This window comes from Saimiri boliviensis, chromosome 18, assembly GCF_048565385.1.
Source record: "Saimiri boliviensis isolate mSaiBol1 chromosome 18, mSaiBol1.pri, whole genome shotgun sequence".
NCBI classification, from domain to species: Eukaryota; Metazoa; Chordata; class Mammalia; order Primates; family Cebidae; genus Saimiri; species Saimiri boliviensis.
In genome coordinates, this window is record NC_133466.1 from 13493165 (window position 1) to 13520372 (window position 27208).

Here is a 27208-nt window from a genome sequence, read left to right on the forward strand (position 1 = left end):
CCCATAAATATGTAAAATATTATGTATCAATAAAAGAAGAAAAATCTCCCCATACTCACACATTTACGAATATGTATGTGGGTCTGTATGCATGTAGGGTATCTCTGGAGGGATACACAAGAACTAGAAAGAGGGGTGACCCCTCAGGGGATGACCCAGGAACTGAAGAGCTCAGATAAGAAGCAGTTACTTCTCACTCCAAACCCTCTCAGAACCTTTGAATTGCAGACCATGAGTCTGTATTACCGATTCCAAAACTTAACCAAATGCATCTTGAAAACACAAACATGATTAAAAACCAAAAGGAACCCAGTGATTAGAAGTTGCATAGCTAGGGCAGAGTGAGCACCATCAGTGCTAAGAGGATGTTAATGGATGGCTCTACCCTGAGTGGTTCTTTACAACCACGAGACTATCCCAAACTGTTACTCCACTCGTCAAAAATCCAAATTTCCACAACTCCTTCAATAACTTTTCCCATCACTCACGAGTGATGGGGAAGGGAGAGTCTCTTCCCAGGAAAGTGCCATTGTCTCTGAAGTTGGCCAAATCTCAGTTGCCCCAGAGTCCTCAGGAAAAAAACCCATAGAGCATATAAAGTGAGCTTTCAACCTTGTAAGTTCCAAGAAACACAACAGAGCCCCGAGGATTCTAACCAAACAGAAACGTGAGGCTAGAATATTTCCCAGTGTGTGGCACACAGAATCTGCTAATAAGATGCCACGATGGCTGCTCCCTCATTTCAGGGTGAGAGACCAAGCAGCAAAGTAGGGCAGCAGAAGAGAAGCTGGCTAACGGGTACAAACATACATAGACAGAAGGACTAAATGCTAATGTTGGCTAGGGCGACTATACTTAGTAGCAATACTTTGTATATTTCATTGTTGTTACTATTGTTGTTTTGTTGCTGAAATGGAATTTTTGCTCTTGTCACCCAGGCTGGAGTGCAGTGGCACAATCTCTGCTCACTGCAACCTCCACCTCCCTGGTTCAAGCGATTCTCCTGCCTCAGCCTCCCAAGTAGCTGAGACACGCTCATTTTTGTTGTTGTTGTTGTTGTTGTTGTTGTTGTTGTTGTTGTTGTTGTATTTTTAATAGAGACAGGGTTTCACCATGTTGGCCAGGCTGGTCTTGAACTCCTGACCTGAGGTGATCCACTCATCTCGGCCTCCCAAACTGCTGGGATTACAGGCATGAGCCATCGTGCCTGGCCATACTTTGTATACACCAAGGTAACGAGATGAGAGGACTTGATACCAACACATGGAAATGATGAATACTCATATCCAAAGTGGGCATGGAAAAGGTGCCCACTTTGTCTATGGCACCACCCTGGACTCAGATGAAGAGCCCTGGGCTCTAACCCTGTCTCTTTCAGTAAACAGAAAATGCTGGGCTCCAACCCCAGATTCCACATCAGTGCTGAAGAATTGACTCCCCCAGACACAGGCTCTCAAGCTGTGAGCTCTCCCCAGGAACCGCCCTCAGCAACTGTCCTGTCCAAGGCCATGCCCCTTACCTGGGCAGCCTCCATCAAGGGCTGGCACATGCAGGAATATAAAGCCCAGTCCTCTCATCCCAAGTTGGACAGCGCTGAAAGGCCAGCTCAGTGCCAGCGCTCACCATGGCATGGGCGGGGGCTGTGGCTGAGAGTGGCATTGGAGGCCAGCTTCTCCCTCTGCCCAGTGCCGCTTTGCCCCTTCTCTTGCAGATGTCAGTTCTGAGAGTAATCCCTAAAAGCACATTCATCTCCTTCCCAAGATCTGCTTGCCTGGAAATCAGCCGCAACCCATACTGACAGCCTAAGAAGGTGCTGGCACTGGAACTATGCTCCCCCAAAAGATACCTTCAAGGCCCCTGGTACCTGTGGATATGATCTTCTTTGGAAATAGAAATACGGACTTTGCAGATGTCACTGAGTTAAACTGAGGCAGTACTGGATTAGGGAGGACCTGCATCCCATGACTGCTGTCCTCACGAAGAGACACAGGAAGAGATCAAGAGACAGAAGAGCCACCCAGAGTGAGGAAAATCGTGTGAAGAGAGATGCAGAGATTGGAGTGCTGCCGTCATAAGCCAAAAAATGCCAAAGCGTGCTGGCTACCACCAGAAGCTAGAAAGAGTCAAGGAAGGTTCCTCCTTTGGCTTACGAGGGGGCGCGGCCCTACCGACACCTGCGTTTTCAGTTCTAGCCTCCAGAACTGAGAGAATAAATTTCTCTTGTTGAAGCCACCCAGTGTGTGGTAATTTGTTAGAACCATCCTAGCAAACTCATAGAGAATGTCAGAGAGAAGCTCTGCTCAGGGCACCCTTCTACATAATCAATGCAGGCAAGAATACCAGCAAGCTGGTTGGTACCCCCCAGGGCTGCTGCAAGCATCTAACAAGAATGTGCATGAGAGGGAGACCCTGAAAAAAACCATAAAACACTGTGGCACTGGGCTGGGGCTGATGATGGAGGAGAGGAAACAGCTCTCTCGAATTCACAGAGGCATCCCCCTGCTCGGGGACTATTCAGACCCTGTGTTTCCACTCTTTCCTGCTGGTCATCTTACCACCCGGTGGCACCTTCTATCAGAAAGTGTGAAATTCAATTCAGGTCAGCACTTAGACCAGAGCTGAGTGGCAAAAGAGGTTTCACCCATCAGCTAAAATAAGGCCTGGGGATTATCTATGGGTTTCAATTAGCCAAGAGAGCAGGTCTCTCCATTACCATGAATAATCGACAGAGGGAATATATGTCCCAAGGCAAATGACACCCTGTGCCCAAGCTACCTTCCCACAGAGAACCTGTCCCTCTCTTCGGGGGCACATGGCTGCCACTCGCCACCCCTTCTGGGCAGATAAACCCTGGGATGGGATAGATGATTGCCATGCCGACCTGCCATCTCTGGCAGCATGCAGAATTCTATAGTCTCACAGACCTAAGCCAGATTGGTGCGCACAGGTAGCTATAGCGTTGACTCAACACCTGCAGAGAAAATGTAGGGTTGTACTCTTCTCTGTGGGCACCGTTTCTCTACTGTTGTGCTGACTCAAAGCACCCTTTGAAGTCCTTGGGACCTGTATCAATGAACACTAGGAACCAGGCCGTACGTGCCAATTTCCATCATTCACAAGTACTTCAAAAAGATGAGGCAGAGCAGGAAGTTCAAAAGAATCCGCCCACAACTGCAGAATGCCATCTCCGAAATTACAGGCATGGCCTCGTCACACAGGGCACGCCGAGCAGGTGCTTCGCCAATGCCTCCTTCTTGCCAAGAAGTCCCTGCCAAGGATTAATAGGAATTTCCAGTTCTCTAAGCATTTCTTGTTCCTCAGAGCAATTACCCCTAAATTTCTAGCACTTCAAAAATACAGGATTTAGCACCTGTTTGTTTCAAAAATACCTGCTAAAAACAGATCTGCCAAAAGGCCACCTCTAAGATTAGTCATATTTCCTGCTCGGCGAAACATAGTAAATCGTATTTTTAGTAAGTCCTTCACTCCAGGTATCTGGCACTGTCGTGCTCTAAACATGATTATTGGCAACTTACTAAGCAGGCAACCCTTATTCTTAGCCTAAAAATAGTTCCAATGGAAGTGACAAGCAGGCTTATTATTTTTTAACCCAGGGTTAGAACAAGAGATTTCAACATCTTAACCAATCATTTTATGTACTCAACTTAGTCTCTCAGTGAGACTCAATTCCAAAAGAAGGTAACAGTGGCACAGACCATCCGTTCTTGTTCTGTCATTTGCCTGCCCACAACACTGGCTCGATGCCTGAGATATACCTACATTTTTCTCAATTAAGATTTTTCCAACTGTATTTTTTCAATTTGTATCAATTTTTTACAAAACGTAATAACCTGTCACATGCCAGAGACCATGCCTCTCATAGGTATCATGAACCAACACCAGGGTTCAAGCAATTCTCATGCATCAGCCACCCAAGTAGCTGGGATTACAGGTGTGCACCACGATACCCAGCTAATTTTTGTATTTTTAGTAGATATGGGGGTTCTCCACGTTGGCCAGGCTGGTCTCAAACTCCTGACCTCAAGTGATCCACCCACCTCAGCCTCACAACCACCTCTGGCCACTAAACCAAACTTCTAAGGAATTAATCTAAATATATTGCTGACAGTAAAGGACCATTGTTTTACTAATTCCTAACAAACATTATTTATGTCTCTATTAGAAACATTGTAAGTGGTTTCTAAGCTGTTTCTATTTAAAGCTTAATGTTTATGGAAATTTAAAATCTTAAACTCTCTCTCTTTTTTTTTTTTTTTTTTTGAGACAGAGTCTCACTCTTGTTACCCAGGCTGGAGTGCAGTGGCTCGATCTCAGCTCACTGCAACCTCCGCCTCCCGGATTCAAGCGATTCTCCTGCCTCAGCCTTCCAAATAGCTGGGATTACAGGCGTGCACCACCACACCTGGCTAATTTTTGTATTTTTAGTAGAGATGGGGTTTCACCATGTTGGCCAGGCTGATATAGAACTCCTGATCTCAAGTGATCAACCCACCTTGGCCTCCCAAAGTGCTGGGATCGCAGGCGAGAGCCACCACATCCAATCTGTTTCTGTGCCTCACTTCCATTTTCTGTAAGTCACTTTCCTTGTTCTGTCCATAGGCGACATTATGTGACCATGCAGCAGCCTCCAAGTCACTCTATCTGGTTGGGGGCCGGGGCTGGGGGGCACCTGTTATGTGCCAGAGACCACACCTCTCATAGGTATCATGAACCAATTCCAGGGTCTGCAAGCACAACCACTCCAGGTGTTTCAAAGTCATGACCCCACACTCTTAGTGGCTTTGCTCTTTGTCTCAAAGCCAGAGAATGGTACTTTCCAGAATCTGGCTTTGTGATCATTTCCTCTGGTCTAATCATCAACTTAGGTTTGGTCAAAGACACTCGGCCCTGACTGAGAAGGTACCTATTAAGAGTTTCACAGGGCCAAGTGAACTATTTATTTTTAAAGCCAGATTAACAGAGATTGCATTAACTCAAAGGAGGACAAAATTAGGTCTCAGCCTTGAGCCATCTTTTCTTTACAAGCAGTAAAAGGACCATCTAGATTCAAATGACTTCTAAACAAACAACTTCAGAGGAAAAGCAGGCAAAAGACTGTCCCACAGGCAGTGGTGGCAACAGGAGCCTCTTGACAAGATCGGATTGAAACCTAAAAGGAAAGTCAGAAAAAAACTGGCTCCTTTTGTCACCTGGACTCAGACAGTGATTCCCAGAAAACCATGAAACATTTCACCCCAAGCTTTTTGGAAATGTAACCAAGTCGAAACAGAACACACTACACACACACACACAGACACACACACACACGCACACCCCATACTAAATGCCTTCAACCAGCAACAACCCAGATTTTAGCACAAATCACCCCAAACCAAGTGCACAGTTTGAGAATGCAGCTATGAAGCAGGCCAAACTTGGGGTGCCCTCTCAACTTCCCTTTCTCTATGTCCTCTTTCAGCTTTGTCATGGATTGATTTTTCAAAGACAAGCTCCCCTGAACCCCTTCACTCCACATGGGTTGGGAGTACTTCTCACTACAGTATTAATGACTTCATTCCCCTCCTAATGTGGAATGTATACTTTACAAAAGGATGCGCCAGGTGTGGTGGCTCATGTCTGTAATCCTAGCACTTTGGGAGGCCAAGGTGGGAGGATCACTTAAGGCCAGGAGTTTGAGACCAGCCTGAGTAACAACACAGCGAGACCCCTCTCCTTACAAAAAATGTTTAAAACTAAAAAGAAAGGACAGGAGAAAAGGGAAGTTCTAAATCCAAAATGTACACACCTCAAGAAAAGAGGACGTAATGAGGGAAGAGAGGCCTCCCTGGGTCACCCACAGTGAGGGACACTGGAGGTTCAATGACCTCCTTTTCCTCAGCTCTACTCACTGGAAGAAACTTGCCCCAGGCCAAAACCCTCTTAGCCTCTCAAGGTTTAAAAGAACTTCAGGTTACAAATAGCCAGAGGCTGCCGTCATCTTTGTTTTTGGCTTTAGTTAGCAATACCCAAAACTAGAGTGCGGATGGGGACTCATTTTAATTTAGTAATCCTTCCCAGAGTCAAGCCCATGCACGAACACACACACACACACACACACACACACACACACACACACACACTTTAATCCCTACAATCTGCTAAAACCCAAATCTATTCGTTAAGTATTAAAGGTGTTGGATTTGGGAGATAAATGCTATGAATGACACCATTGTTTCTTGAAAGCCAGCAATTGAGTGAACTCAAATCCAGATTTCTCCCCATGCCTGCCATCCCTGGAGCCCCAGTCCTACCCGCTGGAGAGGAGCATCCCAGGAAAACCAAGTTTTTCAACACAGACATCTCTCCCCTGCCTCCTCCTCCACCCAAAGAACCACCATCCTTAACCGCAATCCATCAGTGGATCCAGGGAAATAATGGTACATCTAATTAACATCTCCTGTTATTGCAACATTGAAGCGAGATGCATCATTTAAGAAAGATAAGATGAGAGGGAAAGGTGCGTGGAGGCCTGGAGGAGCAGCGAGTCTCTTCCAGTGAACCCTATTTGGGAAGGAATTCCCTACATGTGGGGGTTCCCATCGTGCCCGGTGCAGAGCTCCAGAACCCAAGCACTGGCTGAGCTCTGAATCCATCCCCAGGCAGTTCAGCCAAGGCCAAGAGTTTTATGGCGCAAAAATGCGCGGAGACAGAGCCAGAGGCACAGCACAACACAGGAAAGTGGAGAGAAGCCAGAAGTCTGTGCAGCAGGCCAGGCGAGAAGAATGTACTCGCAGTGTTTGCCATTACGTTGTCAGCATAAAGACTCGCCTCTTTCTGTTATGTTTAGAGAGGAAATATGCACGACCAGACTGAATCCTATACGTTTCCAAGGAAAATAAACTTCCATCGCCGTGCCAACAGGAATTTACACAGGGCCGGGAGGAGTGCGCTCACTCTAATTAGCCCACTGTGTGGCCTCGCAGCATCCTCACGCCCTGAACGGACTCGCAATGTGGAAGTCAGACAGCTCGCTCCGAATAGGATCGAATAGAGGAGTAAAAGTGTGCCTCACTCCCTGCGGACTAGGACGAGGTTTGGAGGTTTTTTCCTTCTTCTTTGAAGAGTTACTCAAGTTCATAATGAACGCTCCCCTTTTGCATGGGAATTCAGGCAGGAGGCACTTCTAAAAACTACTCACTCTAACCCCACTTGCCCATAATGAAGGGGTGCCTCTCTCAGAACGGCTGCAGGAGTACAGCGAAAATGCCAAGGGTGGTGGACACCTGCATGCACATGCAAGAAGCTCCAAGACCAAGAGGAGAAATGGAAGGGAAATTAAAGGTGGGGTGGGGGAGGCTGGGGACAGGCAGGAAGGGTACGTTGGCTCTGTGACCAGGGGTTTCACAGGGCAGCCCCAGGCTGGGCAGAGGGCCCCAGGTCAGAAGGCTGAGGGCTTAGCTCCTAGGCCACCTGCTCGGTTGGGAATCCTGAACTCCCCCCTTCCCTCCGTTCGGCTGACACCTCCCTGACCCAAGGACCACACAAAGGAGCTGGTCCTCCTCCAGGGCTGAGCCACCTCCAGCCTGGGGGGAGTCTTGAGCCCAACATGACAGGAGCTTGGGGCAGCTCCAGCCTGAATTAGCTCTGAGTTCCCGGCAGCTCCCGGCCTTCGGTGACCCGGCCTCAAAAACAAGTCACCACCTCTTGGGTTTCTTCTCACAGTTTTAAGTTACACCTTCCATCTACCTGCCCCTCTCCTGGCAAGGGTTCACGACCATCTAACTTCCAGCAAAGCCGGAGACTGCCCCTTTCGGTATCGGGGAGGTCCCCTTTCCTCTCCCGTCTTCTAGAAAGACAAGAGGGGAAGTCTCTGGAGGAGGGGGGGTATCTGTCGTTCTGTTCCTGCCAGTAGCAGGGTCTTCACTGCAGCTCCCACCCTGAGCCTGGAGGGCACGGAGGAGCTGGGGGGACAGAGAGAAGGGGATGAGAACGGCGGGCATCAGAATGGTGGGTGATACGGGAGGCAGGGGTGGGAGGCTTGAGTGGATGGAGAGGAGCCCAGGTGGAGGGATGGACAGGTTGGGGGCAGAGGCAAAAACCCTCCTCTGAGCACGAAAAATTCCCTAGCTGCTGGAGCCTACAGGTGGGGAGGAATGCAGGCTCTCAGCCTTCCCCACCTCCTCCCGGAGCACAGAACCGGGATCAGACGCTAAGCTCCGCTGGGGCTGGCTGTCAGCTTTCCTGCTCCCCGGCCCCCGACGTAACAGCCCACCTCCTGTAGCCCCGGTTGCCGCCTCGCCACGGATCCGGCGCCCCGGCGGGCCCGGAGGGCAGAGGGGCCGCATCCCGCCCCCCGCGCCGGTGTCCGCCAGGCGGCGCCCTCCCACGAACAGAACTGCGGCGCGGGACGCCCCCTCCCAGCCCCCAGCCCCGGGACAGCGGACCCCGGACCGCCCTTCCGGAAAGGCTGCGAGGGTCTGAGCGCGCGTTTGGCTCGACCCCTCTTTTAACCCAAGAGGAAAGCCGGGAGGAGGGGGAAGGCGCCGGCCCGGGGCTGCGCACTGGGACTCCCGGCGCAGTGCTCCCGGCGGGGCCCCGGCCGCCCGCTCCCGCCCCGGCCCCGCAGCCCCACGCGCCCGGGCGACTCACCTTCTCCCCGGTCAGCACGTGCAGCCCCTCGCGCACCTTGGCGAAGGAGCCCTCGCCCAGCTTCCTGCTGCCGATGAGGTAGTTGCCCACGCGCTTGTGGTGCTGGAAGTCGCGGAGCCGCTCACGGGGCACGCCGCTCACCCAGGCCGGCAGGAAACTTCCCTCGCAGGCCGCCGCCGGCCTGGCCGCGTCCTCCGCGCCGCCGCCGCCCCCCGGCGCCGCCGGCTCCCCCAGTAGCCCGTCCCCAGCAGCCGCCGGCATCGCGCTCGCCCGCGGCCCGCGCGGCTCCGGCTAGGCTCCCGCGCTCGCAGCTCCTCCTCCTCCGGCTCCTCGGCTCCAGCGGCTCCCTCGGCTGCTCCCGCCGCCGCCCTGGGCCGAGCCCCGCCCGGGTATCCGCACCCCGCGCCCGGGGCTGCCGCGATCACGCCCCCTGCGCCGCCAAGCGAGGCGCGCAGACAATAGCGGCCGCCCGGGCGACGCGGGACCGGGGACCCCGCCCCCAAAAGTTCTTCCTCGGAGGGTCGCCCGGGCCCCTTTCAGGACGCCGGGATCCCGCCCCGGGTCCCGTCCAGAAGGCTAATGACAGTCGCCCTGCTCGGGCGCGCGGGGTGGGGCGCGGTCCGGCGGCGCCTGGGTCCCGCGGTCCGGGTGCCTAGGTGCCTGGGTGCCTGGGTCCCGGAGCCTGGGCGCCTCGGCAGCCTCCGCCTCGCCGCCGCCGTCTGGCCCGCAAGGGCTCGGGTCCGGCTCGCGCGATCCCTCCTAGCCTTGCACCGGGCGGCCGCTCCCGCCGGAGAGAAGCGCGCGGCGGGCTGCAGGCGCCCTCTGGAAGGCAGCAGAAGAAAGCCCCATTCAGTTTGAATTTGCAGAAATTTAATCCGGTCGCGGGCGGCGGGAACAGATGCGAGCTCCACTCCGCAGCCCGTGCACTTTCAAATCCCTCGTAGCCCCTCCTTCCCCGCGCGCCACAGTCAAATTCGACCCTCTCTGGAGAGGGGAGGGCCCAGGAAGGGGAGCGGCGGAGTGGACGGAGGAGCCACCTGAGCGCCAGGCGGGGGGATCCTGCGCGGCCTCGGAGGCGCGCGCTCCCGGGCCGCCCAGGTCTGGCAGCCTCTGGCTGCGCCTCTTGCCCGGATCTGGGCTTGGGTTTTCTGGACCTTTCGGCGGTGAAATTCCCCACTGGGCGCACCTACCCGGGGCAGGGGGAAGGGGGAAGGCTCTCGAACTCCTTAGACTGTGGGTCGGGCTGACAGCCTGGTCCTGAGTGCGGCACACAGTAGGGCCCCCTGGACCTGGGGTGAAGGGATAGATGGATGGCTGGAAGAAAGGGTGGGGAGGTGTCCCGGCGTCTGACCGGGCTCGCACGCAGCCTGGATGGCTGTGCTGGAGGAGGCGCAGCCACAGCGGTAATAGTAGCCGCAGCAACGTAGGAACCAGGGCGTTTGCTGCCTCTGCGTGTAGCTTACACCTTCTTTGCCTTCCATTGAAATGATGCCTGTGATTGCAGGAGGTGGACCAGCGTTCGCCGCTCTTCGATGCTTTTGTTCTGCAAGCGCTGTGACTGTGCTCGTCGCATAAACAATTGCAGCTGCCCTGACGACACTGGATACCCTCTCCAGGATCCGCAACGTTTTCTCAAACCGAAAATGAAGAGTCTTGTGAGGGAGAAGCAGGAGGGTAGGTAGGGGGAGGCATTTACAAAATGCCACCTGTTGAGGTGCCCGCCTTTAATGCAAACTTCATCCTGATCATGCAACATCAGCTGAAAGGAAGGATTTGGTCCTGACAAAGTTCCTTTCATTGTTTATTCCTGAGTAAACAAGTATGGCATCGACCCATAGCAATGCTTTGAGATTGGGGGTGGGGGCGGGGGCTGGGGTGGACAACAGCTGTCATCAATCCAGTGTCTGGGTTCTCGCTGACCCAACTGAAGAGGGACTCAGAGAAACACCTGCTTTCAATAGGTCTATTTTTAAATACACTACTGTATTCATCTACCTACCTGTTACAAGTCACCAGCCTCAGTTACTAGGAATCAACATACTGCGTTTTCTGTGGTTCTGTCTCATTGTTCCCGTTTATCAATATTAAAGGTACAGCTTAAAATGTTTTTCTCACTGTGCTTAAGGGAAATCTTTGCTTCCACAGGCCTTGACTGCTTCAGTAAGGTTCATTCAATCCTTTTAACGTCTCTAATTCAGTCATCAAATCTTAAGAGGACGGTTGCATGGGACGGGGATGGTGCCAGCAGAAGAGATGTCCAGCAACTGTCTAAAGAATAAGATTATGGAGCTCACTTTGGGGCCGAAAACCACTCTGAATCTTCCATCAGAAACAGTTTGGGAGTCCACCCAATGCTGAGTTAATAGGGGAAGATTTTTTTTTAATGTTAGGACGTGCACTCTTTGCAAAAATTTAGAGATTTATTTATCTCTAAATTTTAGTTTAAGGCAAATTTTAGAGACTGTTCCCCAAGTATGTTTGTGAACCAAAAAGAAAAAAAAAAAAAAGTTTCACAAAAATGGTGGATGACATTTACAATGAAATAGAGATTTTCTTTCCTTTTAATTATCCTCTCAGGGTAGAGGTCAGGAAAGGGGTGAAGAAGAAAGAAAATCCAGGCCCATTAAATCTTTCTCAAGCCTGTTGCCTGGGTTTGATTCAAGTCCATTGCTAATTCCATAAGCTGGGATGGATGCCAAAGAGAAGTTCAAATCCTACCCGTGCCTCTGCTTTGTAACTGGTTTTTGAACTACAAGTCCTAGTCTCTGAAATAGCCTGTTTAAAAAGAAATCACCCCAGAAATGTCTTTATGTAAAACAAATTAGTACACAATGTATTGCCCTCATATTCCATGTGCAGAAAACATATGATTATTCAATGCCGCAGTAATGCACCATTGAAAATTCTCTACTAATTAGCCCAAACTGAATTTCTAGCCTTATCCTGGGGTGGGCGGGGGATGAGGGGGTGCTACATTTCAGGTGTCATTAGCCAGGATCGGGCTTCCCTACTGCCACACTTTGCCTATGCCATGCCCACCCCCGATCTGCTGTATCGGACTCATTTCTAGGTAGCACAGGTGTTCCCTTTCCCGTGAAGCCCTCCCCAGCCAGTAAGCTGCAAGAAGCCCATCTCCCTCTGTTCTCTCTTAGCACATTTAGTCATTTCACATTCCTCATATGTCCTGTAGTACTTATCATCTATGGCTTTCTCCTCTTTTAGACTCATTGAGGACAGGATCTGTGTCTAAGTTTATTATTATTTGCCCTACAGTACCTAGCACAGTGTCTGAGACATGATCATTGTTCAGTAAATATTTATTGAATAAATGAATGAAAGTCATCATTCACTTGATTCTCAAGTGGCGTTTTACTGCTCCTGAGAGCAAGACCCTGTCTGTCCTGGGGGAGACGTTACCAGTGACTTTCTAAAAGCGCTTTTACTTTCATTGTGTTGGTTGCCTTTGGAGATCAACAAATATAATTGTTTGTCTTGTCAAAGATGGGTCATTCTGTAACTCAGATGAGTTAACCCTTTCAAAACCATGACCAATCCCAGTGGGCTGGGAAGCCTCGGGAAGCTTTCTCAGTTGACTCGTACCAGCTGCTTCCTTCCTCTCGTTTTCCTTCCCCATCTCCTCGCCCCATATGGCTGGGAGACTGCCTCTGTGCTCCCGCAGAACGCCAGCTAGAAGACCCAGCTGGAAGCAGTCAAAGACAATTAGAAGTAATCAGGCTGGCACAGCCAGGAAATGAGAGTTGGCTAGAAGGGGTTAGGCTGGCAGAAGCCGACTGGTAACTGGAGAAGGAACGGATGGCAAAGCAAAGACGGCAGACGTGGATGGTCAGCTTCGCCTGGAGGACATCCTGTGAGCTCTATGTGTTCATGCTCCCCTAACATGGCATCCTGTAAATAACAGAGTGGACTTGAACCCTTGTCCCCGGAGTTCATGTCCAGTATTATTCTTTTACAACATCCAGCTGTTGAACATGCACAATGCAATGGCTGAGGAAGGAAGGATTCCTCGGGCATGGAGACTCGTGTGCAAAAGCAGCCTAGTGTGGTATTGCCCAGTAGGCGGCTGCCAGCATCCCCACAATGAAATGCTTCTACAAAGGAGTCCTGACACTGACCTCTTAGTGTTTCAGTTTCCTTAAGCTGCAAACATGGGATATTAAAGAATGGTGTGGAGTCAATCAGATTGTGCACACAAAGCACTCAGGCATTACAGACACAAGCAGAATTTTAGCTTTCACACCTTCTACCAATACGACTATCATCATCATAAACTAAAAGAAGTCACTCAAGAATGCCTCAGAAGTCTACCAACACAACTGCCCCAGTAACTGATGAATCCCAAAGCATAATCTCCAGATCGGATCTCTTCCCTGAAACCAGAGTCCTGTGGTCAATCCTCTTCTATTCTGCCAGGCTGTCTGATAGGATCTTAGACTTAACTTGGGATTCACACACACACACACACACACACACACACACACCTCTGTACTTCTTTCCTAAGGCTTCACCCAAATTCACCCCAAAATTTAGCAGTCATCCTTTGCTTCCTCTGCTTCTTGATCCTCATATCCAACCCATCAGCAAATCCCATACCCGCCAGCGACCCTTCCTCTCACTTCCTAAGTGGTATCCCTTGCTTCCATGCCAAAGCCAAAACCAGCTCTTAAACATGGGAATCAGTAATCCCAGCACTATGGGAGGCTGAGGAGGGTGGATCACCTGAGGTCAGGAGTTCAGGACCAGCCTGGCCAACGTGGTGAAACCCCGTCTCTATTAAAAATATTAAAACTAGCCAGGTGCGGTAGCAGGGACCTGTAATCCCAGCTACTCAGGAGGCTGAGGCAGGAGAATCGCTTGAACCCCAGAGGCAGAGGTTGCAGTGAGCCGAGATCACACCACTATACTGTAGCCTGGGCAACAGAGTGAGACTCTATCTCAAAAAAAAAAGGGGGGGAATCAGATCATATCACCCCTAGACTCAAAACCTGCTCAACAGACCCCTGCAGAAAAGATTCCCCAAGAACTTTATTTCGATGTGGCCTGCCTCCCTCTTCCTTTCACTGTCACCTCCTGGGAGCCAGACACCAAGCTCTCCCCACTTCAAAGCCTTTGCCTTTGCCATTCCCTCCCTCTGTGTCTTGGTCCACTCAGATTGCCATAACGAAACACTTAGACTGGGTGGCTCAAATACCAGACATTTATTTCTCATGGTTCTGGGAACTCCAAGAGTTAGGTTCCAGCAGATGTACACAGATAGAGATTTACTCTAAGGAATTGACTCACATCATGATGGAGGCTAAGACATCCAGAACAAAGGTGCCAGCAGATGCAGTTTCTCATGAAGGAAGCCTCTCCTCCTGGGTAGCAGACGAGTGCTCTTGCCAAGTGCTCTCATGGCAGAAAGACACACCGCCCCGGTCTCTTCTTTTTATAAAAATAAATCTTATTAAAAAGATCATAAGGGTCCCACTTTCATGAACTCAATTAAGCACAAATGCCTCCCAAAGGTCTCACCAAATAATACCATCACATCAGAGATCACAGCTTCAACGTATGAACTTGGGCAGGGGAGATCCGAACATTCATACAGTGTCTTGTTGGAGAACTGTCATGACACCGCCAACAATACACTTCTTTGACATCTCTGAAGTTTCTCGCTTCATTCAAGGCTAAGCTCTCTCAATCAGAAAATCAGAAATCAGGCGGACTACCCCAGGGTCTCTAATCGCCACACTCAAATGTTCATGTCATTCATCACTAACTAACAGAAGAATATACATTCACTTGTTTATGGGTCCTCTCTCTCTCTCTCTCTCTCTCTCTCTCTCATTCTCTCTCATTTAAGGCCCATGAAGCAAGGGACTTTGTATCCCAACACCCATGCATCCCATGCATGCCTGGTATACTGTATGCGTTCAGCAATGGCAATGTGGAGCTTCGTCTCAACTCTTGATCTGTTCATGTGGGAGAGGAAGGAGTTTCTGGGGCTTTGGGTGGTTGTGGCACTGTAGTGTGATGATGTGTGGTTGGTGACACCAGGCCAACCTCCTGCAGCTGCTTCCCAGCAGCCAGTTAGCTGATATTCAAGAAGAAAAAGGTGCATTCTTCAAACAAGATGCTGATGGCTTCTCACAGGACTCATCACAGTTGTACCTCCACCCAAAAGCTGAATGCAATGGCTATTTCAGTAAGAAAAATGTATCCGCCACCTCCCAGCTACAAATGGACCCAGGGCTTTGGGATATCTTGATGTGTGATCTCCTCTTCTAAATCCGAGAAAGAGGCCATTGAGAAGGAATGGAATTTTAAATATTTTGTAGGAAGAGGCAACACACATACTCATCTGGACCATTTCCCCTTGCATGCATTTCTCATTCAAAAGTGGCTTCCTGGCCTGGTGTGGTGGCTCACACCTGTAATTCCAACAATTTGGGAGGCTGAGGCGAGTGGATCATCTGAGGTCAGGAGTACGAGACCAGCCTGACCAACATGGCGAAACACTGTCTCTACTAAAAATACCAAAAAAAAAAAAAAAAAAAAAAAAAAAAAAAAAAAAATTGTCCGGTGTGGTGGTGCATGCCTGTAATCCCAGCTACTCGAGAGGCCGAGGCAGGAGAATCGCTTGAATTTGGGAGGAGGAGGTTATGGTGAGCCGAGATCGCGCCATTGCACTCCACCCTGGGCAAGAAGAGTGAAACTCCATCTCAAAAAAAAAAAAAAAAAAAAGTGGCTTCCCATCTTACACTGACACCAACATCGTCCCCATGGCCCTACCAGGCCCAACACAATCTGCATCCCACCCTCCAGGGCTCGTCTCTCTTCCTTCATCCCATCATGATTTTTGGAATATTATCCCAAGAAATAGCCACAGAACTGGCTTCCTCACCACCTTCCAGTCTTTGCTCAAATGTCACCTTCTCTGTGGCCCTTTTCTCTTAAGCTTTTCTCTATGATGCAAATTTCCCCTAGGCTACGCCCCTCCCCCATCGTTATTCCCCTTCCGTGGTTTATTTCCCTTCACAGCACTTATTGCCATCTGACACATTACATCATTTCCCTCTTCATTTTGCTTATTGTCTGGCTCCTCCCCTAGAATGTCGGCTCCATGAGGGCTGGGGCTTTGGTTAGGTTCACTATGCATGGTGCCTGCCCCCTGGGGAGTGCTCAACACAAATTTGTTGTGGTTTGACTGAACTTGTAATTCACAGGATCTCTAGTTGCAGAAGCGGACGACCTTACTAAAAGAGAAGGCAGAAAAGAGAAACGCAATAAAACCCGGTCCTGCCGGAGAAGGCGCACATCATAAAGCCATATGGCAAAAGATCAATATTCATGCCTCAAAGAAGGGCCTCCAGGACAAGCTACGGCAGGAAGGGAAAAGTTATTGTTAGCACTGAGACTTATTTACAGTCTCTGGCTGGGTGCTAACTCCCGTCCGTTTCTTTTTTTTTTTTTCTTTTCTTTTTTTTTTTTTTTTTTGAGACATAGTCTCACACTGCCGCCCGGGCTAGAGTGCAATGGCGCGATCTCGGCTCACTGCAACCTCCAGCTTCTGGGTTCAAGCGATTCTGCTGCCTCAGGCTCCTGAGTAGCTGGGATTACAGGTGCCCGCCACCACATCCAGCTAATTTTTTGTATTTTTAGTAGAGACAGGGTTTCACCATGTTGGCCAGGCTGGTCTCGAACTCTACCTCGTGATTCGCCCGCCTTGGCCTCCCAAAGTGCTAGGATTACAGGCGTGAGCCTCCGCGCCCGCCCACTCCTGTCCATTTCTTGGTAGGGATTGGGTAGAGCCTGCAGCAGCGAGGGGCCTGCGGGGACTTAGAAGTGAGCACATGCAACTACGACAGGCCATGGTCTACGGTGCGCCCAGCAGGTGCAGATGCAGTGAGGAGGAGGGCACCCTGGAACTGAGCCCACTCACCAATCACAGGACTGGGCCCTCGTGCTGATTGCAGAGGCCTGCCTGGCACAGCCGGGTGGACAGAGGCAGACAAAAAGGGGCTGGCGCCCCCTGCTGGTCAGCTCAGCTCTGCTTTCCCTCCGCAGCCCGGAGGGGCCCAAGGAACCCGGGAGCAAAAGCAGGATTGGAGTCCAGACCCTCCCTCACCAGCTGCCTCCGTGGCCCTGGGCAGGACACTTACTGTCTCTGAGCATCCGCTTTCTCCCCCTGGAAAGGAAGAACTTCTCCCTGTCATTCCTAAGTCCCAGGACTGCTGTCAGGGTAAAATGAGGCCAATTATGGGCATATGCTATGAAAATAAAAGCTATTTTGGTTATGCTTAGCACAGCATTCTTAAATCAGAACGAAAAGTGTCTGGGACATAAATCTGAAAGCAAGGGCCGGGCGCGGTGGCTCATGCCTGTAATCCCAGCCCTTTGGGAGGCCGAGGCGGGTGGATCACGAGGTCAAGAGATCGAGACCATCCTGGTCAACATGGTGAAACCCTGTCTCTACTAAAAACACAAAGATTAGCTGGGCATGATGGCGCACGCCTGTAGTCCCAGCTACTCGGGAGGCTGAGGCAGAATTACTTTAACCCAGGAGGCGGAGGTTGTGGTGAGCCGAGATCGAGCCATTGCACTCCAGCCTGGGTAACAAGAGTGAAACTCCGTCGCAAAATATATATATATATGCATATATATGAAAACAATACATTTAAAATAAAGCTAGGAATGAATGGGTGGAAAAAACGTGGTTGTCCAGGGCCTCTTCATTCCATGGCTGAGGCTCTCTGGTGAGCATTAGCGTAGGATTCACACATCTGCAGGCTTTGGGCCCCCTCCATGCACAGGGCGCCACTATCCTAGGCCTGCTCCTCAACCCTCCTCTTCCAGTTTCCTCCTTCCAGTCCCCTGAGCAACTGGCCAAGCCAGTTGCTACTGTCAGTGAGTCCATATGTGTAAAAAGATAGTGATAGGTAAGTAGGTAGGTAGATAGATGATTGATAGATAGATGGATTGATAGTTAGATACATATACATGGATACACAGAGAAATAGATGATAGCTTTTTTAGAAAGGGTCTGGCTCTGTTGCCCGGGTTAGAGTGCAGTGGTGCCATCATGGCTCACTGCAGCAGTCTCACCCTCCTGGGCTCAAGTCATCCTCCCATCTCAGCCTCCCAAACAGCTGGTGCTAGAGGTACGCACCACAACGCCTGGATCGTTCTTTTTTTGTGTATTTTTTGCAGAGGTGGAGTTTCACCATGTTGCCCAGGCTGGTCTCAAACTGCTGAGCTCCTCCCTCGTCATTCTCCCAAAGTGCTGGGATTACAGGCATGAGTCACTTCGCCTGACCAATAATAGATAATTGGTAAAGAGATAGATCAATAAATAGATAATAGAGAAATAGATGATTGGTAAATAGACAGATGATAGATTCAATAGAGAGAAGGATAATAGAGATAATACATGACAGATACGTCATGAATGACCAACGGATGATAATTAATAGATACAGATAAAGAAGTAGAGAGATAGATGATATCTAGATAGATAAGTGATTGATACAAAATAGGTCAACAGACACATTAATCAGTAGATGATGAACAAGAAGAAGGAGGAGGAGGAAAGGAAAGGAAGGAAGGAAGGAAGGGAAGAAGGAAGGGAGGGAGGGAAGGAGGAACGGAGAGAGGAAGGGAGGGAGGGAGGAAGATAGGTATTCTCTATCAAACCAAGATAACCTGGCACACCAATGAAGCTCCACCCATCAGGGTTTCCCTTGATGTCTTTACGGCCCATCCTGAGTTCAGCTGTAATGCAGTCACTCCATTTTTGTTCCCATTCACCAACCAAGATCAAAGCTTACTTTTTCTTCCTCCATCAGTGTAAGGGCTTCCCCTTCCAAATGTGGCTGCAGATGTGAGTTGAGGGAGTACCCTTGGTGCAACAGTGATGGGGACCCCAGAAGTCTGAGCTAGCTGCCGGTGTAGCTGGCTTGGGCCTCCAGGCCTTGCTGACATATTTGATCATGGATGCCAGACCGTCTGTCTTGCCTTGGCTACTGTGGGGCCCACTCAGCCTTAGAAGCTGATGAGCCCATGCCGGGCAGTTGGAGATGCAGATGGTCACCTGGTATCCCATGTCCAGATGCTTCATCTCTCCCGTGGTCCAGCAGCAGCACACCCCGAACTCTTTCCTGAAGAGTGTAAAACTTTCCACTGCAGATGGCATGGCCTTGCCCCGGAACCCTAGGGGTCCTTCATGATTCCCCTGTGGAACTTTCTGTAAACTGCATATGGTGGCCTGTCCCCACCTCTGAGATTGCGAGTAACCTGAGGCATGCTGGATTATTCAGCCCAAGCAGAAGGGCTGTGTGCACTGCAGCCTGGATCTACTCCAGAGCCCTCCTCTGGACCTCACTTCCAGGAGGCAGCCTTCCATGTAATCCACTCTATGGGTAGGAAGAGTATTCCCAGATCTGGACTATGCCACCTCCAGAAACTATGGTACCTACCAGCATTGTGCTTCCTTCTTCATGGTGGGAGGTGTGAGATGCAATAATTTATCCTTTAAATGTATCCCCAGTGTCCCTTGGACCACCACGCTTCTACAACTGACAACTTCTTCAAACTTGAGGGTTTGTCTCCTATGATCTGAAGCCCACGTGCATTTCCAGGGCCTTCAGTACACCTGCTGCATCTGCTCATCCACCTGATATCTGATTGACACGAGGCATTGATACAGTGGACCAGGGTGCCTTTCTGTAGGGTGTCCAGCAGGTCACTATGTATCATAAATGACAGAGGGCAGGAGAGTTAGCACCACCTGAGGGAAGGCTAAACACATACTATTGCCTGGTCTAAGTGAATGCAAAGGTTTTTTTCCTCCGCCTTTCAAGAGTGACGTAATAGAACGCATTCACCACAACAATGGCCACATATCCCCCAAAGGCTGCATTCATCTGTTATAGTAAAAATACCACACCAGGCCCAGCAGCTGCAATCTGGGCTCCTTCTGATGGAGTTTGCAGTAGTACACTATCGTTATCCAGGGTCCAGTGGTTTCCGCAGGGGCCAGGCTGGTAAATTAAACAGAGATGGACTGGGGCCATCACACCTGCATCCTGTGAGTCCTTAAGGGTGACACTAATCTCTAGCACTCTTGGGATGCACAACTGTCCTTCAGTTTTAGAGCCTTCTACTCAGCCTTCTGTTACAACATCGCCTACCTCACAGACCAAATAATGCAGCGGTTATGGCAGGTAGCAAGTATGCCCATTCCAACTGTACACTTGGCAACTATGGGGACAACCACCACCTAAGTCCACGGATACAGTGGACCCACTGTGGCTTGACCCATGCCAAGACTGAATTAATTATCTTGCATCTATCTGTCCCCACCCTAACAGGGAGTCTGTGATGAGTCTTTAAATCTCTGCATATCAATTCGGACCTACATAGTCATTGAAATGTTTGGTCCCTATCTTAATTCTTTATTACAGTGTAACAGATTACCCTAAAATTTAGTGACTTAAAACTGCAATAAACATTTATTATCTCTCAGAGTTTCTGTGGGTCTGGAATTTGAGGGTGACTAACCTTTGAGGTTATGGCAGAAGGTCTTTCATGAGGTCGCCGGCAAGATGTGGGCTGGAGCTACAGCCAACTGAAAGCTTGATGGGAACCGGACGATCCAATTCCATGATGTATGGCTGTTGTTCATGGGTGCTGTTGCCAGGAGGCGTCAGTTCCTTGCTACTTGAACCTCTCCAAAGGTTGGTTTGAGTGTCCTCATGAAACGGCAGATGGCTTCTCCCAAATGCAGTGATGTTTAAGAGCAAGGCAGAAGCCACAGTGTATTTATGCCTTCGCTTCGGAAGTCACACTCTGTCATTTGCACAATGTCCTAGTCATTACAGGTCAGCCCCATTTGGCCACACAGAGGCAGGAAGAGTAGGAGGTGAGATGCCCTGGGACCCATCTTGGGAGCCAGCTACCACGCCCCTTCCTCTTGCACGTGGTTACCCAAGCAAATGGCCTTAGGTCCCTCTGGGGACGGATCAGCCGAGTCATTACTGTGCCTGTTTGCTCTAATAAAGTTCTTTCTCCCAAAGATCCAGACTTCTCTTCAATCAATGGGATCTGGGTTAGAAAAGTGGCTCAAGTTTAAAAACTGAACAAAGGATTATAATTAGTTTATTGGGCAGCTGCCCTTGATTTCTTCTAGTTGTATAAATTAAAGAACATCCTCACTCATTTGCCATCTGTCTTACCCCTAGGGACATCACACTCTTTAACTGTCTTCACCACTCCCTGTGGGTGGATCCTCCCTGACTGCCATTCAACTTTGATGCTCTTTCTCTTACTGGCGCCTGCCTGGCTTCTGGTGGTTGAGTGCTGCTCCTGGCCTCTGTTATTTCAGTATCCTATCACATCAATTTACATCAATAAACCACATTCTGCTGTGGCATTTTTCTACTACAGCCCTGGGAGAGCCACCCCTGAGCTTCTCGCTGCCTCTGGTGCCCCTCTCACTCGTGCATTTCTTATTGCTTAGGACAGTGGAAGGTCCTCTGTGCCTCTGTGTGCAATAGAATCAATTGGTGAGGTTTCTAGCCTTTGTGTCTGTGAGTTCTAGATGGCCACTTCTCTGAGGCCTTCTCTGTCTGCTGTGGCAGTTCTGGCATTCCTGCTTCAGTTAGCATACCAGTGCTTTTCCCAGCCTCTAAGAGCAGCTCAGGAGTGTGTCTCTTCCAGGGGTCTTGCCAGCATACTCAATTCTAAATCGCAGCAGGATGCTCCCAAATTGATAAGTTCTCACTTATCCAACTTTATGTTTCACTCTCCTTGATCCGGCACCTGAGAAACCGGTTCCTTCCATCTTCTGCCAGCCCACATTGGGTAAAGCCTCCAGCTCCTTCAACATAGGGTTGCATTGCTCCCTTATTCAGTTCACCAATGCCATGTTGTGACTTAACTCTACTTGTTGGCCTCTTGGCCAGGAAGGGAAGTAGGATTAGGGTCTCTGCATGGTCTCCAAGGAAAAGGAAGGAGCTGCCCTTAACAAGGAGATGAGACTATAATAGTGCTATAGTTTGGGATGTTTGACCTTTCCAAACGGCAAGTTGAAAGTTGATCTACAATGTTAATGGGAGGTGTTTGGGCCATGGGGGCAGATCACTTATGAATAGATTCCTGCCGTCTCTGGGCTAGGAAGAAGTGATTGAGTTCTTGCTCTGTTAGTTCCTGTGAAAGCTGGTTGTTACAAAGAGCCTGGCACCTCCTCCAGCCCTTTTTCTTCCTCCCTCGCCATGTGACCTCTGCACACACTGGTCCCCTTCACCTTCCACCATGAGTGGAAGCAGCCTGAGGCCTCACCAGAAGCAGGTGCTGCTGTCATGCTTTCGTACAGCATTAGTCAACACATAATAAATATTACTGTAAAGTAAATAATAAAATGAATTACAATGGCTAAAATGCACACAGTAAAATATGCTAGAGATGTAAACATCAATAGACCTGTACCCATTCATTGCAGTCAAAATTTACAAAAATTATCCCAGCATGAGCCAAATAGATCTCTTTTCTTTATCAGTTACCCAGCCTCAGGTATTCCTTTACAGGAACACATAGACTAAGACAAATCATGAAGATAAATGAGTGCTCCCGGGTCAATGTAAACACGAAAAGTAAAAGAAGCGTGAAAACCAAATGCTCTTTTTAGATCAAAACCATAGTATCCGAAATAGAAACCAATCTCAAAAGAAAATTAATATGTTTAAGCTTATACAAACAGAAATCTAGATGCATAATAGAAAATTCAGGGTCCAGACTTGTTCTCAAAAATGTAATAAAAGATTTTAATGAGGTCTACCTTAATTAAAGTCAAAATTCTAACTTTTAGAACTAAAAAATAGAACTACCATTTCATTCAGCAATCCCACTACTGGGTATCTACCCAGAGGAAAATAAGTCATTATAAGAAAAAAAAATACTTGCACACATATGTTTATAGCAGCACAATTTGCAATTGCAAAAATGTGGAACCAGCCCAAATACCCATTGATCAATGAGTGGATAAAGAAACTGTGGTATACGTATGTATTATGAATACTACTCAGGCATAAAAAGATTAGAATTAATGGCATTCACAGCAACCTGGAAGGGACTGGAGACTATTATTCTTTTTTTTTTTTTTTTTTTTGAGACGGAGTTTCACTCTGATTGTCCAGGCTAGAGTGCAATGGTGCAATCTCGGCTCACTGCAACCTCCACCTCTCAGGTTCAAGCAATTCTCCTGCCTTAGCCTCCGGAGTAGCTGGGATTACAGGTCTACCTTAATTAAAGTCAAAATTCTAACTTTTAGAACTAAAAAATAGAACTACCATTTCATTCAGCAATCCCACTACTGGGTATCTACCCAGAGGAAAATAAGTCATTATAAGAAAAAAAAATACTTGCACACATATGTTTATAGCAGCACAATTTGCAATTGCAAAAATGTGGAACCAGCCCAAATGCCCATTGATCAATGAGTGGATAAAGAAACTGTGGTATACGTATGTATTATGAATACGACTCAGGCATAAAAAGATTAGAATTAATGGCATTCACAGCAACCTGGAAGGGACTGGAGACTATTATTCTTTTTTTTTTTTTTTTGAGACGGAGTTTCACTCTGATTGTCCAGGCTAGAGTGCAATGGTGCAATCTCGGCTCACTGCAACCTCCACCTCTCAGGTTCAAGCAATTCTCCTGCCTTAGCCTCCGGAGTAGCTGGGATTACAGGCATGCACCACCACACCTGGGGCTAATTTTGTATTTTAGTAGAGGCAGGTCTTCTCCGTGTTGGTCAGGCTGGTCTCCAACTCCCAACCTCAGGTGATTTGCCTGCTTCTGCCTCTCAAATTGTTGGGATTACAGGCGTGAGCCAACTGCGTTGAGCCTCCTGGAGACTATTATTCTAAGTGAAGTCACTCAGGAGTGGAAAACCAAACATCATATGTTCTCACTCTTAAGTGGGAGCTAAGCTATGAGGATGCAAAGGCATAAGAATGATACAGTGGACTTCGCGGACTTGGGGAAAGGGTGGGAAGGGGTGAGGGATAAAAGACTATAAATTGGGGTCAATGTATATTGTTCAAGTGATGGGTGCAGCAAAATCTCACAAATCACCACTAAAGAACTTACATAGTCAAATATCACCTGTTTCCCCAAAACCTATGGAAATAAAAAAAAAATAAATAAATTTCAAACATTCTAGCTTTGTAGTGATACAGTACATAGCACAAAAGAAGACAGGTGTAAAATTGAAGATTTGGGCTGGGCATGCTGACTCACGCCTGTAATCTCAGCACTTTGGGAGGCCAAGGTGGGCAGATCAGTTGAGGGCCAGAGTTTGAGACCAACCTGGCCAAGATGGTGAAACCCCATTTCTACTAAAAATACAAAAATTAGCCGGGAGTGGTGGTGTGTGCTTGTAATCCCAGCTACTCGGGAGGCTGAGGTGGGATAATTGCTTGAACCTGGGAGGCAGAGGTTGCAGTGAGCAGAGATCGCACCACTGCACTCCAGCCTGGGTGACACAGCGAGACTCTGTCTCAAAAAATAAAAATAAAAATTCAAGCTTTGGTGACTTGGTGACTGACCAATGTTGTGCGTTCACTTCCAAAAAAAAGTGCTGAAGACTGGCAAGGAAGAAAAATTCAGGAACGACAGTGAAAAAAACATGGAATACTTCCATGGAAGTGTAAGAGAAACCATTGGGCTTTTTTGTCAGTTAATCCTCAGGGGAAAAAAATGTGGAACGAAGGTACCATTTATGAATTGAGATAGTAAATATTTCTATTTATTCATGCAATGAGCCTCTGAGCTTCCTGAAATTTTAACTAAGAACTCAAATATCCCAGAAATATTTTTTACCATTTCTATAAACTCTAAGAAATATCAGACAGTTTGGTGGACTTGAGCCTTTGTGTGGGGCCTATGGAAACATCTGGAATTCTTCACAGATGGCCAGAGAAAGACTGAGATGCAGTGTCTCAGATGAGATGAGACTTATGACGTCTCATGGTGTCATGAGTGTTTAGATGGGTTATGAATATAACCCTTCATCGACAGGAATCAACTTCCTTCCCAAGGGTCTTCTGAGCCCCTTAAGAATAACAGGAAACAATAAAGACACTTCTAAGTGTCCAGTGTTTTCTTTCAGGTCCCAGGAACCCTGTTGACCTAACCCAGACAGGACCACTGTGTTGCAAGTGCATAATCCTTGAATAAGTCAAGCCACCAAAGTCCCAGCTGATATAAAGTACCAGTGTGTTGGTATAACAGAAATTTCCTTGGCCTAACAATCAATCAATCAACCAATCAATCAATAAAATAGCTTTGGCCAGGTCCAGTGGCTTACACCTATAATCCCAGCACTTTGGGAGGCTGAAGCAGGCAGATCACCTGAGGTCAGGAGTTCAAGACCAGCCTGGCCAACATGGCGAAACCCACCTCTACTAAAAATATAAAAATTAGCCAGGTATGATGGCAGATGCCTGTAATCCCAGCTACTTGGGAGGCTGAGACAGGAGAATTACTTGAACCCAGGAGGTGGAGGCTGCAATGAGCCAAGATTGTGCCATTGCACTCCAGCCTGGGTGACAAAGCAAGACTCTGTCTCAAAAAAAAAAAAAAAAAATCCTGCCCAAATCTGTTGAGTGAACTTAACTAAACTAATATTATATCTGAAAAATTTAAGTTTATTTTTTGTGAAAAGAATATTAAATGGTTGTTTCTTATTTTAAAACTTATTCTACAACCTCTTCATGTGCAAATGTTCATATTCTTCCCAGAACCCAGTGAAACAGCAAGCAAAAAATGCCGCAATTCCTATGGTGCTGTAGGGAAAAAGAAGGAAGCAACGTTTGAGCCTATAGTCACATCCCCTAGCAGGTGAAATTGTGTCTGGAACATGATTCAAACTATTGCAGGGAATTCCTCATAACGCCAGTCCTCACTTCACAGACACAGAAAGAAGACACCGTAAAAAGGCAAGAAGTTAGAAAGACATAATAGGAAACCTCTGCTGAACAGAGATCTTGTAAGAATTCATTAGAGGCAGGTGTCAGTAATAGTGATAATGTCACTACAGGCTGTCAAACTGATGCTGCTATAATACTGCTGGAGAAAACAACTATAAACCATTCTATTTTCAATCTAAAAACCTGGAGCCTTTATTCTTTTATTCCACTATCATTTGCTCTAAAGAAGATACGTGTATATACACACACACACACACATATATATATATATATATATATATATATATATATATATATATATATCTTATATATCTTTTTATGTATCTTATTTACATATATATCATAAATATGTATATATAAATAAGATACACATAAAGATATATATCTTTTATCTCTCTCTCTCTCTCTCTCTCTCTCTCTCTATATATATATATATATATATATATATATATATATATGAACTAATATATATATGGGGGGAGAGGTTTTACAAGTCATCTTCCTGATACTGTTGAAGTGGGTTTTTTTTTCTTCTTTTTAGATCCCATTAAGAGTGAACGTGATTCCTATGTTGGAGTCGTTTGACATCACACTAGCAGCCAGAATAAATATTAGATACTTGGCTGGGCACAACATCTCATGCTTATACTCCCAGCACTTAAGGAGGTCAAGACAGAAGGATCACTTGAGCCCAGGAGATATATACAGAGATGTGTTGCAAGTCATCTTCCCAATACTGTTGAGGTGGTTTGACATCACACTGGCCAGATTAAATACTAGATACTTGGTTGGGTACAGTGTCTCATGCCTGTAGTCCTGGCACTTTGGGAGGCCAAGACAGGAGGATCACTTGAGCCCAGGAGATACATGTATATGGAGAGAGATGTGTTACAAGTCATCTTCCCAATACTGTTGAATTGTTTTGACATCACACTGGCCAGATTAAATATTAAATACTTGGTCGGGTGCAGTGTTTCGTGCCTGTAGTCCTGGCACTTTGGGAGGCTGAGACAGGAGGATCAATTGGGCCCAGGAGTTCAAGATGAGCCTGGATAACATGGCAAAACCCTGTTTCTACAAAAAATACAAAAACTAGTTGGGGGTGGTGGCACGTGCCTGTAGTCCCAGCTACTCAGGAGGCTGAGGTGGGAGGATCACTTGAGCCCAGGAGGCCGAAGTTGCAGCTAGCCATGATTGCACCATTGTGCTCCAGGTCAGGTTACAGAGCAAGATCCTTTCTCAAAAAATAAAATAAAATAATTAAAGATAAATAAATAAATATTAGATACCATAAAGCCAAACATAGAACGTGCAGCGTGAAAGCAAGTAGAATTTCATATGTGAATTTAGGGGGCGCTCAATTATACAAAGGTCATACATTTTAAATACAGTTATAGTATAATACAGTATAGTATAATGTTTCTTTACTATAAAAATTAGAGACTATAAAAATTAGAGTATGCGTTCGTACAATACCCACAATTAATATAACTAAAGTTGTGAAAAATGAAAAAGATAGGATGGTCTCTACCAAGATTAAAACTCATAGAACACTATCATGTTGTAAG

At 47.8% G+C, this 27208-nt stretch overlaps 1 protein-coding gene across 3 annotated transcripts in view; it reads right to left on the reverse strand.

Annotated features, from left to right (window-relative positions):
• Positions 1 to 27208, reverse strand: part of HUNK (hormonally up-regulated Neu-associated kinase) — a 254317-nt gene that overhangs the window by 125604 nt on the left and 101505 nt on the right. For 2 of the 3 annotated variants that reach the window (XM_039480626.2, XM_039480625.2), the window contains exon 1: positions 8650 to 10496. The exons of the other annotated variant lie outside the window; for it this stretch is intronic. In XM_039480626.2, the coding sequence (XP_039336560.1) occupies positions 8650 to 8910 (261 nt within the window). In that variant the 5' untranslated portion in view covers positions 8911 to 10496. Of the gene's footprint in view, positions 1 to 8649; positions 10497 to 27208 lie in introns of those variants that run through there. 3 annotated transcript variants of the gene reach the window in all.